The sequence below is a fragment of the Peromyscus californicus genome, unplaced genomic scaffold (assembly GCF_007827085.1).
Source record: "Peromyscus californicus insignis strain IS unplaced genomic scaffold, ASM782708v3 Scaffold_8__1_contigs__length_139910024, whole genome shotgun sequence".
NCBI lineage: Eukaryota > Metazoa > Chordata > Mammalia > Rodentia > Cricetidae > Peromyscus > Peromyscus californicus.
The window spans coordinates 134971018-134984793 of NW_026294606.1; the positions used below are offsets into that span (position 1 = coordinate 134971018).

The following is a 13776-nucleotide window of genomic DNA, read 5'->3' on the forward strand; positions in this document are numbered from 1 at the left end:
AAGAGAAGAATGAGAGAGTGTGAGTGAGTGGTGTGTGGTCGAGTTACAGTGCGTGTCGTAGTAGTGTGGGGACAGTATTCCTTCCTGTGCGTGTGCGTTGAGTCTATGTTCTCGGTGTGTGGTAGAGGTCTGAAAAGAGATGGTGTCTGGTGCTGATGTTCGTGTCCTCTGGGAGCATGCTGCTGCCTGGACGGCCACTCCATGCCACCCCTGGTGTGGTTGTGGTAGTTTGTAGATAAGGCTGTTTGATGTATGTGTAATACAAGTTTTCCAAAGGAGAGGACTGAGAACGAAACTGTTCCAGGTCACCCTAACTGTTGCTGCTTTCTTCGTATGATCTAGCGGATGCTGTGGAGCTGCTGCAGAGGGAAAGGCCTGTGAGTGAGTTCACTGAAGACCAGCTGCATGACAGTGTGCCCTTGGGCACCCTGACAAGTCTGTCAGCACTGTGACGAGGACGTAGAAGGAGGGTTTTGCTGAGATAGTAACAGAAAGAGTATTGCTTGAAAAGAGGCTAAAATTTAGGTCACTTATGAACTGGTCAGTAACCTGTAAGACCCCTTGTGTGTTCTCAAGAAGAGCATATGCCCACAGCTGCCCTCTACCCAGTCCTTCCTGGTTCCGGGGTATTTTCTGTCATGTAACCCCCCCCCCCCCCCCCCCCAGATGAGAAAGTGAAGCTCCAGTGCTTGAGTGAGGCCCTAGAGGTCTTGTAGATACCAAGTGGAAGAGCTGAGATCTGAACTTGTACTTTTAACCTAGAAAGGCCAGTGTAACTACTGTGAGGTCAGGCTGCTTCTGAAATAATCGACATAGACGAATCAGAAGTCTAGTTTGCTAGATGGTGCTTAGCTGGAGTAACCCACTGCTTTGAGAGCAGGGATCTCTAGTTCTTCCATGACCATTTCAATGCAATTTTCACGATCCTTGCTGAAGCTCCTATTTTTGGTGACATTGATGATGCTGAATGAGCTTTGTTGGCTGTGATATTTATGTGATTGTAAATTATAACCTTTTTCTGCTACTCAAAAAGATAGCTGAGGGATTACTACTAAGTCACCTTTATACATAAAGAGTAATGTGGTGATACTTTATTTGTACAATCCAATAAAGTTTATCTGAGGATCAGAGGAAAAAGCCAGCCACTATAGTAAACATAGAAGTCAGTCAATGGTAGCACATGCCTTTAATCCTATCACTTGGGAGGCAGGGATCTGTCTGGATCTCTGTGAGTTCAAGGCCACACTGGGAACAGAGCCAAGTGTGGTGGCACACACCCTTTAATCTCATTACTAACCATAGAGGTCTGTCCAGAGAGATAGGAAGCGACAGAGCTGGGCTGGAAGAGGAAGTGATGTAGTTGGACAGACAGAGCAAATGAGATAGCAGAACAGAAAGACATATAGGTGTGGATATACAGGAAGTGTCTCTCTTTGGAGACTGAGGTGTCTGTGAGGTGAGGTTATCTTGTTGCTTTTCCTATTCCTCTGATCTCTCAGGTTTTCACCCCTATGTCTGGCTCTGGGTTTTTATTTAATAAGACAGTCTAGCAAGTCAAATACAGGGTAACTTTTTGAGATAAGATCTTGTGAGGTAGAGTAGGCTAGCCCACAGTCCCTCTTTCTCAGTCTCTCCAGTGCTGGGATAACAGACTATACCCCATCTCTGCTAGGATAATAACTGGAACTGAACTTACAGGAAACCTCTTCTAGTGGTTTTAAATTTCTTTATAAGATCCCCTTTTGAAATAAAATTGACATTTACACGTATGTAAATCAACTTCAAAGAGAGTTTTCTTATTGAAGAGAAGATGCTCCATTCTTCGAGCTGCTATTCTTGCCCGTGTCCACATCGGTCCGTAATGTCTGTTACAACCAGAGCTCCTGTCTGCCTGCCTCCCTTCCACCTTCTTCCCTCCCTTTCTAAATAGAATCTCAGGTAACCCAGTCTGGTGTTTAGCTCCCCCTTTCCTCTGCCTCTACTTCCTAAGTGCTTGTGGGTTCCAGGCGTGTGTTACTGTGCCAGGCTGTGACCCTTTCTTTACTGGCGCCAGCCATTGCTCCCATCCTTTCTAACTCTGGTTGTTAGTGGGACTGTGGTCCCTCCCTGTGGTAGTCAGGGTTCTCTAGGGGAACAGAAGTTTAGAATGGATCTCTCTATATATAGGGGACTTACAGGATGCAGTCCTAGCTCATCCAACAAGGTTTTCTGTGAACAGAAAATGTGGTGATACTTTATTTGTGCTGAAATGTGATATTTTATTTGTATGTTAATAAATAAAGTTTGCCTGGACATCAGAGGTCAGCGAGCCGTAAGCAGAGTCAGGCGGTGGTAGCACACGCCCTTAATCCGATCACATGGCAGCCAGAGTCTCTGTGTGGTCAAGGACACAGCCAAGCATGGTGACACGAGCCTTTAATCCCAGTACCAACCATAGAGACCTGGAGGTCTGTATAGACAGGCAGTGATGAGGAGATCATGTGGCTAGGCTTAGAGCCAATGAGAAGGCAGAATAGGAAAGCAATAAAAGCGGAGGTCAGACAGGAAGAAACTCTCTCCGTGGAAGCTACTGTGTGGTGGTAAGATAAGGTAGTCATGGCTATTCACTCTGATCTCTTAGTTGCTCAGTCCACAAGGCTGGATGTCTCACCTGGTCTTCAGTATATGCTGGGATCCCAAAGAAGTGGGCCCCAATGCCAGTGAAGGAATGGATGTGTTGGCAAGGTGAGGGCGAGCCAAGAGCAAGAGCTTCTTTCTTCATGTCCTTGTGCAGACTTCCGGCAGAAGGTGTGGCCCAGATTAAAGGTGTGGCCTTCCCACCTCAAAGGTCTGGACTAGAAGTGGATTCACCCACTTCAAACCAAGCAGAAAAGGCCTCACAGGTGTGCCCTCCATTCCTGGATTGTAGTTCATTCCAGATGTAGTCAAGTTGACCACCAGTGATAGTCATCATACTCCCTTGGCGATGTCTGTTGTATACTTCCCTGCTCCCTTTAATGCTTATTTAAATAAATGGAGGCCAGAAGAGGGCATCGAATCCTCTGGAACTGGAGTTACAGATGGTTGTGAGCTGCCAAGTAGATGCTGGGAATTGAACCTGGGTCTTCTGCAAGAGCAACAAGTGCTTTCAACTATGAGCCGTCTTTATAGCCTCTATTTATTTTTATGTTATGTGTTAGAGTTTGGATGTATGTATGTGCACCATATGCATGCTGTGCCGGAAGGGGCCAGAAAAGGGCGTCAGATCCCCTGGAACTGGCATTAAAGATGGTTGTTAGCTGCCATGTGAGTGTTGGGAACCAAAACCAGGTCCTCTGCAAAAGCAGCCAGTGCTTTTAACTGCTAACCCATCCTTCCAGCCCCACCTATGTTTTTTTATTAAATGCCATAGAGATTTTTAAAGACTGTGTGTAAAGAGAATTTATATACTATCTGTGGTCATTGGTACCACCATTCCTTGCCTCCACCCACTTGCCTTTAAATTTCCTAACAGAAATTTTCAGTTTTGTAACCAGTCTTCATTCAGACTGATACTGCCTCCATATTGTCTCATGTCTTTAACAAGCGTTGTTAGCATGCTCTCAGTGAGCCCTCTCCTTCCATCTACTGCCTGTTTATTTTGTTCCATAAGCAGCAACATCCTTCAGAAAGCTATCATGTTGATGTCTCAGATGACTCTCCTGTCCTGTCAGGCAGTGGGACAGGCTTTTGGGGCCTCCTCCCCTGCGGGTTCGTCCTGGAGGTCTTCTGTGCGGTGCTGTCTGCTCAGGGCCCCTCTCCCCCATGGCGCAGTTGGCTCGGTTGCTGCAGGGGCACTGTGCTTCTGACTCTCCTCCTGCCGCTGCCCTTTTTGTTTTTTTACCTGGTTCTCCAGCTCTTGTCCCAGATCCTGTGGCACTGGAGTTTTCTGGGTTAGTCTTTGAACTCCTTTCTTCCTGTAGCATTCCCTTAGGACCTTGTCTAGCTCCATAGATGTATTGGTGGTGGCTGGATGTGTTTCCCCTCCTAGACTTCAGGGTCTTCTCTCTGGCCACCTTTCTGTATTCCTGCTGGGATGGCTCCAAGGCATTCACAGTTGGAGGTCATATGTTGCTGCTGCTTTTACACCTTTTCCAAGGATCTTTTAAACTCTCACTGTTTTGGGTGCTGCTGCTGGTGCTGCAGCCCAGGGTTTCACATGCAGTGGGAAGTTCCGGACCACTCAGCCGTTCGCCTCATTCCAAACTTTTCTGTTTTGAGGGGAAAGTATCCTTTGTTGATGGGATCCAACATTTTATATATGCATATGAATTCAGTCTTAAAAGTATTATTTGCTTAAGTCTTACCTTTCTCCAACTCTCTGGTTAATTTGGAAAATTACTTGTAATCATAATATATTTTCTTTATGATTTCCTTAGGTTTTCAGAATGAATCCCATTTTTATTTTTGGATTAGAGTCTTAATTGCTTTTGACTTATTTCTTCATTTCTCATTACAGAAATAACTATTTGTATCTGTTTTTACCAGCAGTGGTTTAGGGTATACGATCCTCTCACCCCAATCCGTGTTGGTCATTTGTGGAGCAAGCGCTAGTGGGTTGGGGCTGGAGGGATGGCTCAGTAGTTGGTCACAGGATTGGAGTTTGATTCCCAGCACCCAAATAAGGCAGTTTACAACTGTCTGTAACTTCTGTTCTGGGGGATCTGGCGCCCTCTTCTGGCCTCCATAGGTAGTGTACTTTGGTGTACATATCTCCACCCCAACATAAACACATAATTAAAAAAAAAATCCTAGGAAAAAAACTAGTGGGCTGGATATGAGGGGCGGATGTATGTTGAAATCTCTGTTAACTCTGAAGCCCTAAGGTAAGTACTTAGAAGTTCAAATGTGATGGACCCTGCTTTTGTTTATTGTCCTGATTTCTGCCCCAGAAGCCTGCTAGGAGTTACGGGTAACTTGTTCTTCCCCTGTTGGACTATGCGTTCCATGAGAGTGGGGTCCTGTTTCACTTGGCAGTTCCAGATGGAGTGCTGTGTGTGTGGTGGACAGTCACCGCTTTGCACTGTACACTTGCTGCTCAGAGGAGACAGGACTGGATCAGATTCAGTCAGCAGCAGCCCTCTTCTGCACTGCCCTCGGGCAGCCCGAGCCCAGGCTTGCATTCTGCTTAGAGAAAAAAAAATAAATTTAGCCCATTTTGGAGTGTGTGGGCATTGTAAATAAGATTCTGCACAGTTCCTGTTGGAATCTTTTGAATAACAATTTCATAGCTGATTGCATACCTTTAATCTAAATTTTGCCTTCTTTCCAAGTATCTGTTTTGTATTTTTGGATGTTAGAAGTGCCATTGTGGTGAGACTCCTGAGCTGGGCAGATATTTGCTCTTCTTGCCCAGGAGTCAAGAGCTTCTCTACAGTTGTGGTCTTTAGTTCAGATCAGGTTGGTTAGATTGGTTAATTTTGAAAAGAGTCAGCAAGGCTGTAAATAGTGTTAGTTTATCTTTCTCTTGTTGGGGAATCCACAGGCAGCCAGGTCAGGGTTGATGCTAACATTTTGTGTCGGATCCTGCTTTCTTGGGCCTGGCTTAGTTTCTCAGGTGTCTCAGGCTCACGGTGCCTGCTCCCATTTTCCTGATAGTTACAAACATTTCCAGAGGTTGCTCACACTGGTGCATCAGTGTTCACAGTTACAGCTGGTCTCATAGGGCACGTTCACATCTTGAGGTTGAATCCATGTGTTGATGCTTAGGTGGCTCACTACTGAGAACTAAGGGGTCAGGGAGCAGCAGGGAGCTAGGTGGAGATCAACAGGCCATTCTTACTGTTTCCTTTTCTAGGCAATATATACAGTCTCCCCCTCCCCCCAATTCACAAAAAGGCAGCTTTGAATATTTTCTTTGATAGAGAGAAACATTTAATAGCATGTGCTAAAAGACCATTAAATATACCAAAAGAAGTAGAAAGTTGAATGGATTTTTGTAGGATTCTTAGAACTAATAATTAAAAGATATAACATTTGAAAGTGGGTAAAAGTTGTTTTTCTAGGAAAATACACATGTGCCATGCGCATATAAGCACACAAAAAGATCTTGAACATGATTAGTTGCTCGGGAAAAGCAAGTCAAAATCACACTGAAGTAATACTTGATGTCCACTGGGACAGCTGTATTAATGAGGTATATAGCAAGTGTTGCCAAAGGTGTGGAACCATGGGAGCCTCATATGTTAAGATGGGATTACGAATGGTGTAGCTGCTTTGGGAAACAGTTTGGTAGCTCTTCCAAACGTAAAGCATTACATTGCCATCTGACTCAGAAAATTTACATTTGTATGCATATATGTACATGTAGTTTATAGGTGTATATACATATATTTGAATGTAGTAAAACATATGTCTGTGCAAAACATTCAAATGATTATTCATGGAAGCATATTCATGGATCATAGGATCACCAAAATAGGAATTGAATGTTTCTATGTTGGTGAGTGGGCAAATAAACATGGTGCATTTCTACAGTGAACAGTGGCATCCAATTAGAAGGAAGAGTGAATGTATGCTGGAGTGTTTGGAACTGACCTCGAAGGCGCTCGAGTAAAAGAAGCCTGTCATAAACTAACACGCATCATGTAATTCCACATGTGCACATGTCCAGAGCAGAGACGTCTGTTTGGATAAGAGCAGAGGAGGGCCCGCCTAGGTCTGGGGGCTGCACAGAAATGGATGCCCGCTGGGGACAGAGCTGTTCCTCTTGCATGATTAACATGTTTTAAAATTGACTTTGGTGATGTTTACACAAGTCTGAGATACTCACTCACAGTGAATGAGGTTTACGCTGTGAATTATGTCACAGAAAAGCTTCAAACACAAACAAGGGGCACAGCTGCAAGTAAAGGACAGTTTTAAAGTGACTCTAAACACGGCCTTCCTTATGCCAGCCACATTTCAAATACCACGGACTGTGAATGGTGAGGCCACTCTTGGTTGTGGAAATAGACTTTAATATAGTTGTTTGGTTCAGCGCAGGCCGCAGTCTATCAGGAGATGTAACTTCTTCTATGGAAGACACTTAACACCCCCCACCCCCCACCCCCCTGCCTCAGCGCTTTGATTCTGTAGCTTGTTGGCATGTCTACCATGTGCTGTGGTGTACTGGGGCCCTTCCCATCCCCTCACATCAGCCTGATAAGTAATTACTCTTCTGACCTTTCTCTGGCACATCCCATTCAGGATGTGCTTCGGGACGCTTCTGCTTTGCTAACCCATTGCTGTAGACTTTGGTACTTGTTGTGGTTTTACTGAGTCCTCCTCGTGTGTCACCCCTGAAAGCAGGGTGAGGTGCTTCTTATCTGTGCGATTACCTGTTCAGGTTTTAGTTCCTCTGATCAGTGTGGTGGTTTCCTGCGACTCTGAAGCATTAGATGGTGTGGAATGCTTGTTCACCAGTGACTTGAGTCATCTTCCGATTGAGAGAGTTAGAGCGTGTTTCTTCTAGACGTTCATACAGTTGGCTTGAGCAGTACTGAGAATTCTTGTGTTACCCGTCCTGTGGAGTAGTAACTGCTAGCATCATCTCACCCAGGCTCATGCACAACCGTTAGTTGATTCTGAGGGTGGGGATGAACTAAGAGTAAAAGAATAAATTGATGAAAGGCCAGACTTTTAGCAAATGTGCAGGGTAGGAGGGCTTCTAACACTTTGCATGGGAATGGAGACACTTTAGTGGCTTAGGCTAGTGGACCAGTCTTACTAGAGGAATTTTTTTTTTTTTTTGTCTTTTGAGACAGGATTTCTCTATGTAGCCTTGCCTGTCCTGGAACTCTGTAGACCTCTGTAGATCAGGCTGGCCTTGAATCAGAGAGCTACCTGCCTCTGTCTTCTGAGTGCTGGGACTAAAGACGCATGCTGCCACACCTGACTCAATTATTTTCTTTTTTTTTATTCTTGTTGAAGTGAGGTTTGCATTCACAGCTTTGCAAATGCTATACAAGTGCTTTGCCATTGAGCCTCTATGCTACAACCCTGATGTTCGCCTGAACTTTTCTGAGACAGGACCTTGCGGAGTTGCCCAGGTTGGCTTCAAACTGCTCTTCCTTTGTACTCCTGGAGTTACAGGTGGATACTGTTGCATCCTGCTGAGAAATGATGTCTAAATACATTCTTTCTTTTCTTTCTGTGTTGGAGACTAGCTTTGGGCATGCTATATGTATGGTCTATCAGTGAGTGGCACTCTTAAGTCCTAAACTGACTTTTGCAGAGTAGGTAATAGTTGGGAAACTCAGAAATAGAAGTCCAAGGCCAAATGAGTCACGGGAGGTGCTGAGCTGAGCCCTGCCGGTAAGCAGTTCTCAATGTGCACAGTGTTGTACATTTGGCAGCGTCTAGAGATACCTTCAAACTGATCAGTTTGTGTTTGAGGGTGAGGTAGGGTTGCGAGGAGGGTTGGGGGCAACAGTAGGTGGTGGTTGCGGGTTAGTGGATGGTGGGGGAGAAGGTAGACCATTGCTGCAGACATCGCGTGGGCAGAGGCTTGAAGTATGAACCGCATCCAGATGCACACTGCCATCTGTTCAGTACACAGTGGCATTACAGTTGAGAAGTTGCTGCGTTTGATGAGACAGATGCCAACAATGTTTGCAGGATTATATTGTTTCATGTCAATATGTGTATGCAGTATGTATTTCATTAACAGTGCAGCTTTACTTCAATTTGGCTACAGTACAAATAATGACTTAAAGGCAAATGATGAGTCTTACAAAACTTTTAAGTTCCTGTTTAGAGAGACTAAGAAAGCTAGTTTTTTTTTTTTTTTAAATTCTTTGTAGAAGGTAGAGCACGGACCAGGTAGAACTAGAAACATTTCTGTGCTTTTCAGGGTATACAGTTTTCTACTGAAAGTGATGTTATTGATAGTGGTGCATCAATAGCCATATTTTTGATTCTGGTACTTAAAAAGGAAATCCGAGTTGACATTAGTATGGGGTTAGTCTTGAAATGTGTGCTGAAGGGCAGTGCCATAGGGGATGAAGAAATGATTGGCTTTGTGAAGAAAGCATTTAGCACCAGGGTTTTATGGGGACAAGCTTTCATTTTCCGTTTGTGAGGTAAACACCCACAATGGGAGGGGCTTTACATGCTGTGGCTATGACTCCTTTATCAAATATAAAAAAAAAATCACTGGTAGAACTTTCTACTCTATGAGATCTTTGTGTCCACCAAGTTCAAAAGGAGCTTTCTGTTTTAACAAGTGGAAACCGCTGTAATTCATGTATAACTTGCAAAGATTCGGCAGTGCTATGAATGATAAGAGTCATATTTATTTTTCTCATACAGATAACTAGTATTTCTAGCACCAAATGTTGGCGTAGACTTCAATCGGATTTAACTCTCTTGATTCTGTTTTCAGTAATGCTTTGGCTAGGTGTGGGTCAGTAGTGAGGGACAGGGACACAGATCCATGCTGTCACCCTTAGCAGTCTGAGGAGCTCCCCAAGTCTCTCAGGGACCTCAGCTCAGCCAAGCCAAGGATTCGTGGCTTTGACACAGAAAGGAATCTCAGGACTAGCCAACATGAAGTGGAATCATTCTATTAAAAATAGAAATGTGCACAAGGAACAAAAACATGCCCAAGGACATGGGTGTAGGCTTCTGAAAGAAGAGTCTCAGTTTATTGAAAGAAATTTTATGGGGCTGAACAGATGACTCAGTGGTTTAGAATATTTGCTACTCTTGCAGAAGACTGGGTTCAGTTCCTAGCACCTACATGTCACAACATCTGTAGTTCTAGCACTAGGGAGTCTCATGTTCTCTTCCAGCTTCTGAGAGCACCTGGCATGCATGTGGTACACATACATACAAATAGGCAAACACATAACAATAAAAAAGGAAAAATTTAAATATATAGGTCAGAGAAATAGAAGCATAGGAAAAGTGTAAGATGTACCCATGTATACCCAGGATGGGCTCTGGAAGGAGAGTCACAGTTCAACGACTTCGCATTAGCTCTCTGTACCATTTTGCTGACTCTCAAGTTACATCTCATAAGATTGCTAAGGACACCCCCACCCCAGATGTGAAATTATAGGTGGCTCCAGGGCTAACTTGGATGGAATTTTAAAGTCTGATAACAAAACCAGGAGCCACTCAGGGTGCACAAATGGACAGGTTGTCAGCTGCAAAGGGAGAAAGGCTTCACCAAGCTGGTAATTGTGCTAGAATGCTTGTTTCTCAGCTAGTGGGAGGCTTCAATTAAATTCCTCTCCTGCCTCAGTTTCCCCTTCTGAGATTTCAGTCTTTGATCTTAGGGATTGTTGAGGACAGAGGATCTGGAGAAGAAGATGTTGTCACCTAATACATCAAACTGAACACACAGTAAAGCAGAGAGTAGTTTGTTATAATGGAGAGTGGACCCAAACAGCAGGACCTCTGCACCTTTTTCCTTGAGGTGCCTTGCAGCCACAATGCTAGCAAGCAGCCAGAATTCAATGCAGAATCAGGAATTAATTTAATTTGGGTGTAGATCAGAGGACTGAGGACACCATGCCTGAGCACTTGCCCGACAGCATGCCTCGAAAGCCACCAGGTCTTGTAAGATAGTTGGGGAGTGTGACTTCATGGTCTGTAAAAAGAACATACTAATAGTTACATACTGATACCATGACAAAACATAAAAGAATGATTTTAAGAAGGAATCCAGTGGTGGAATAAATTGAAAGGAAACAGTGTGAGTCATTGAGTGTGTTAATGGGATCAGAAAAATGGTAAAGCAAACAGTAAAATAAGGTTGTCATTATCGAGACACTTGTGAATAGGAGTTACCCTTGTACTATGAAGTCCATTTCTTGATTGAAGGGGACTCCTGAGCTTTAATGTTTTAGTAACACACCCCTCTCACCCAGTATTCTGGAGATGAATCATAGGGATGGTTGTACAATAATGTATTTATGTATAAAAATTGCCTAGATAGCAGATTTTACATTATTTGTTTTTTATTGTAGTTGAAATTAATGAAAACATTTAGTCCCTGTGATCAAGCATCTGGAAGCAGAAGAGGAGGTTTTGCGTTGGCACTGGGTGACCTGATGTGTTCCTGTTGTCTTGCAGACCTGGCGTCCCCTTGACTGTGCAGGCGTTTTCAGAAGAGGAGAGGAAGCAGTGGCTGGAAGCTCTGGGTGGAACAGAAGCTGTAAGAATATCAGAGCTTTATTTCCAATCCGTACAGCTGACTTGGTCCATTTCCAAGTTACCTTTGTTTTGATAACTAATGTTTGAGAACAGTTCCTTGCTGGACTGGTGCTTAAACTCATCTGGGAGCCATGCAGCACTCTAGTCGATTATCTTGGGTGGCAATAGTGTCCCCACGGCTGGGGCACTGCTCACTTTCAGTTCTGGTCCTCCTAGACTGTGTCCTTCTGATTGACTTTGCTTTGAAGGAGTCAGCAAAACTCTCAACTTCAGTTCTACCCGACAGTTTTGGGTGGCAAGTACATTGAGTGACTGTCATGTAGTGTAGTTTCTGGAGATGGGACGGTAAGTACATGGCAGCTGAGAACCACTGCCCACGTGTGCCTGATGTTTGATGGTGTATAATAGTATAATAGTTCCTACTTTGCAGTGTAGAGTAGCCTTAGAGACTGGGCCTCTGTATTGATATTGTTTCAAAGAATAGACTAAAGGTTGTGGCATGGCTTCCGAGGCACCTGAATTCTGTCTGGTACACTCAGTTCCAGCACTGCTTTCTTTTCTGTGTGCTGCTGGAGTTTGGGGCTCAGAATCAGGCAGATCATGTACTGAGTTGGGGGTTTAGTGAAGACAACTTCAGGAAAAAAAAAATCACAGATGCACATGCGGTATGCCGCCATGTAAAGTGTTAGGAGGCTTAGGAAGCTGCTGGAGCAGGCACCACCTGGCGTACCAAGCGATTTTGAAGATTTAGGAGAAAGGATGATTTTGGAAGAGGGGTTCTATACAGTAGGGACGGAGGCCTCAGAATACAGCTTTATAGGGAGTAACGCGGTGCTACTTTAGGCTAATTGGACTACTGTGAGCCCAACTACAAACGCATTGTCAGAAGTGTAGGGAATGAGAGGCCGGCTGGTGTGTGTGTGGTGGTCCTGACGTGTCTAAAAATGAAAGCCTAGCTACTGTGTTCTAAAGCTTGATGCTGTTTAAGAGAATGTATCACCCTGGAAAAATGACCCAGAATTAGATTTGTGTGTTGTCTTACCGTATCTGAGCTGGATTCAGACTCTTTTTTTGTTGTTGTTTCTGGGTTTTTTTTTTTTGTTTTTTTTTTTTTGTTTTTTTTTTTTTTTTTTGGTAAGGATGGAATTCAGGGTCTCACTGTGGTGAGCATGATCTCTTTCACTGGGATGTACATGGCTTTCATTCTGTTCATGCTTAATTAGTTCTTAGAAGTGTTAGCTGGGAATTTTGATAGTGGCCTGGAGAGGTGCTCCAGGGGAGGTGCTCCAGGGGTTAAGTGTGCACACTGCCCTTGCAGAGGCCCGGCACAGATCCCAGCACAGATCCCAGCACCCACGTTGGGCTGCTCACCACCTGTAACTCCAGCTCCAGAGAGTCGAATGCCTCTGGCTTCCGCAGACACCTAAACTCACACACACACACACCTACACACAGATACATACTTAGAAAATTTTCTAAAGAGTTTTGAGGCTGGGCAGTGGTGGTGCATGCCTTTTAATCCCAGCACTTGGGAGGCAGAGGCAGGCGGTATAGAACCAGGCCACTAACAGACAACAGCAAGAATGTGGAAAGACCGCTCAGTGATACGTTTGATAAGGACTGTAAGGTGTAGCACACTTCTTACAGGTACTGTGAGCCTTGCAAATAGTGAGTCAGTGCTAGGATTCTGAGAAGCCGGATCACTGTCATGCTGGCTCAAACTATGGGCAAGGATCATCTCCTACTGTCATGAATATCAGGAACAGTCAGAGGACAGGGAGCTAGACATTATTGGTTGGAATGCAGCAGTTTGTCAGCCTGTCTGTAAGGTGGAACATTCCTGTATACACAGACTTGTAACAAGTTCCTTAAAGACTGCACACTCTTTCATCTCATTTTGCCAGTTTGGCATGCCTCTGTAAGAGAAAAGTAGACCAGAGAAGTCCTGTTTGTCTTACTTATTTTTACATATAATAGCATATCATTAACCACGGACAGTGCATCTCTCCTGCCTTCTCCTGCAGACTCCACATGGGGGTTTTCCCACACTGACTAGTTTTGACACCAGCTGGATCGTCCTAACAGTTCATTTCAACTCTGACACTGTTGTCTGGAGTGTTGGTGGCAGATCTTACAAGCTGGGCATTTGCATCTAGGTAACTGTCCCTGCTTCAGTTCTGCCAGTTACAAGTCCTGGTCTTTGTAGCAGTGTGGTGTGAAGTGGGGATTGCCCCCCCCCCTTCCTTGGGTGTAGTAATTGGCTCACAGCACTTGGAGTGAAGGTACACTAGGCAGTGTCTTATGGAGCAGGCACGCTGAAGCAGGGCATAGGGCTGGGTGTAGTGAGGGTGTGTGTTGAAGAGCTCACATGGCCCTGTGGGAGTGCCACCACCCCAGTGTTTGATGCCCTCTGGGGGAAGCTCATCAAAGCCTGTTGGTTGATCTTACGGAGTTGAAACTCATTCCTCAGGTGGTCAGGGGATGAGGCCAGTGCTAATTCTTTCATCACGTGGAGTGTCTAGTTGCATCTTTATGCTACATAGGTTTTGTTTGCTAAGCTCCTTGTTGAGTATAAATTCAGAGCTGTCCCAAAGGGCTCTTGAATAGCAAAACATT

The 13776-nt window shown here is 44.5% G+C and overlaps 1 protein-coding gene across 4 annotated transcripts in view; it reads left to right on the plus strand.

Moving 5' to 3' along the window:
* Arhgap10 (Rho GTPase activating protein 10) overlaps positions 1–13776 on the plus strand; it is a 279570-nt gene that overhangs the window by 123724 nt on the left and 142070 nt on the right. For all 4 annotated transcript variants that reach the window (XM_052727775.1, XM_052727774.1, XM_052727777.1 and 1 more), the window contains one exon: positions 11080–11161. In XM_052727775.1, coding sequence (XP_052583735.1) covers positions 11080–11161 — 82 coding nt within the window. The remainder of the gene's footprint in view (positions 1–11079; positions 11162–13776) is intronic.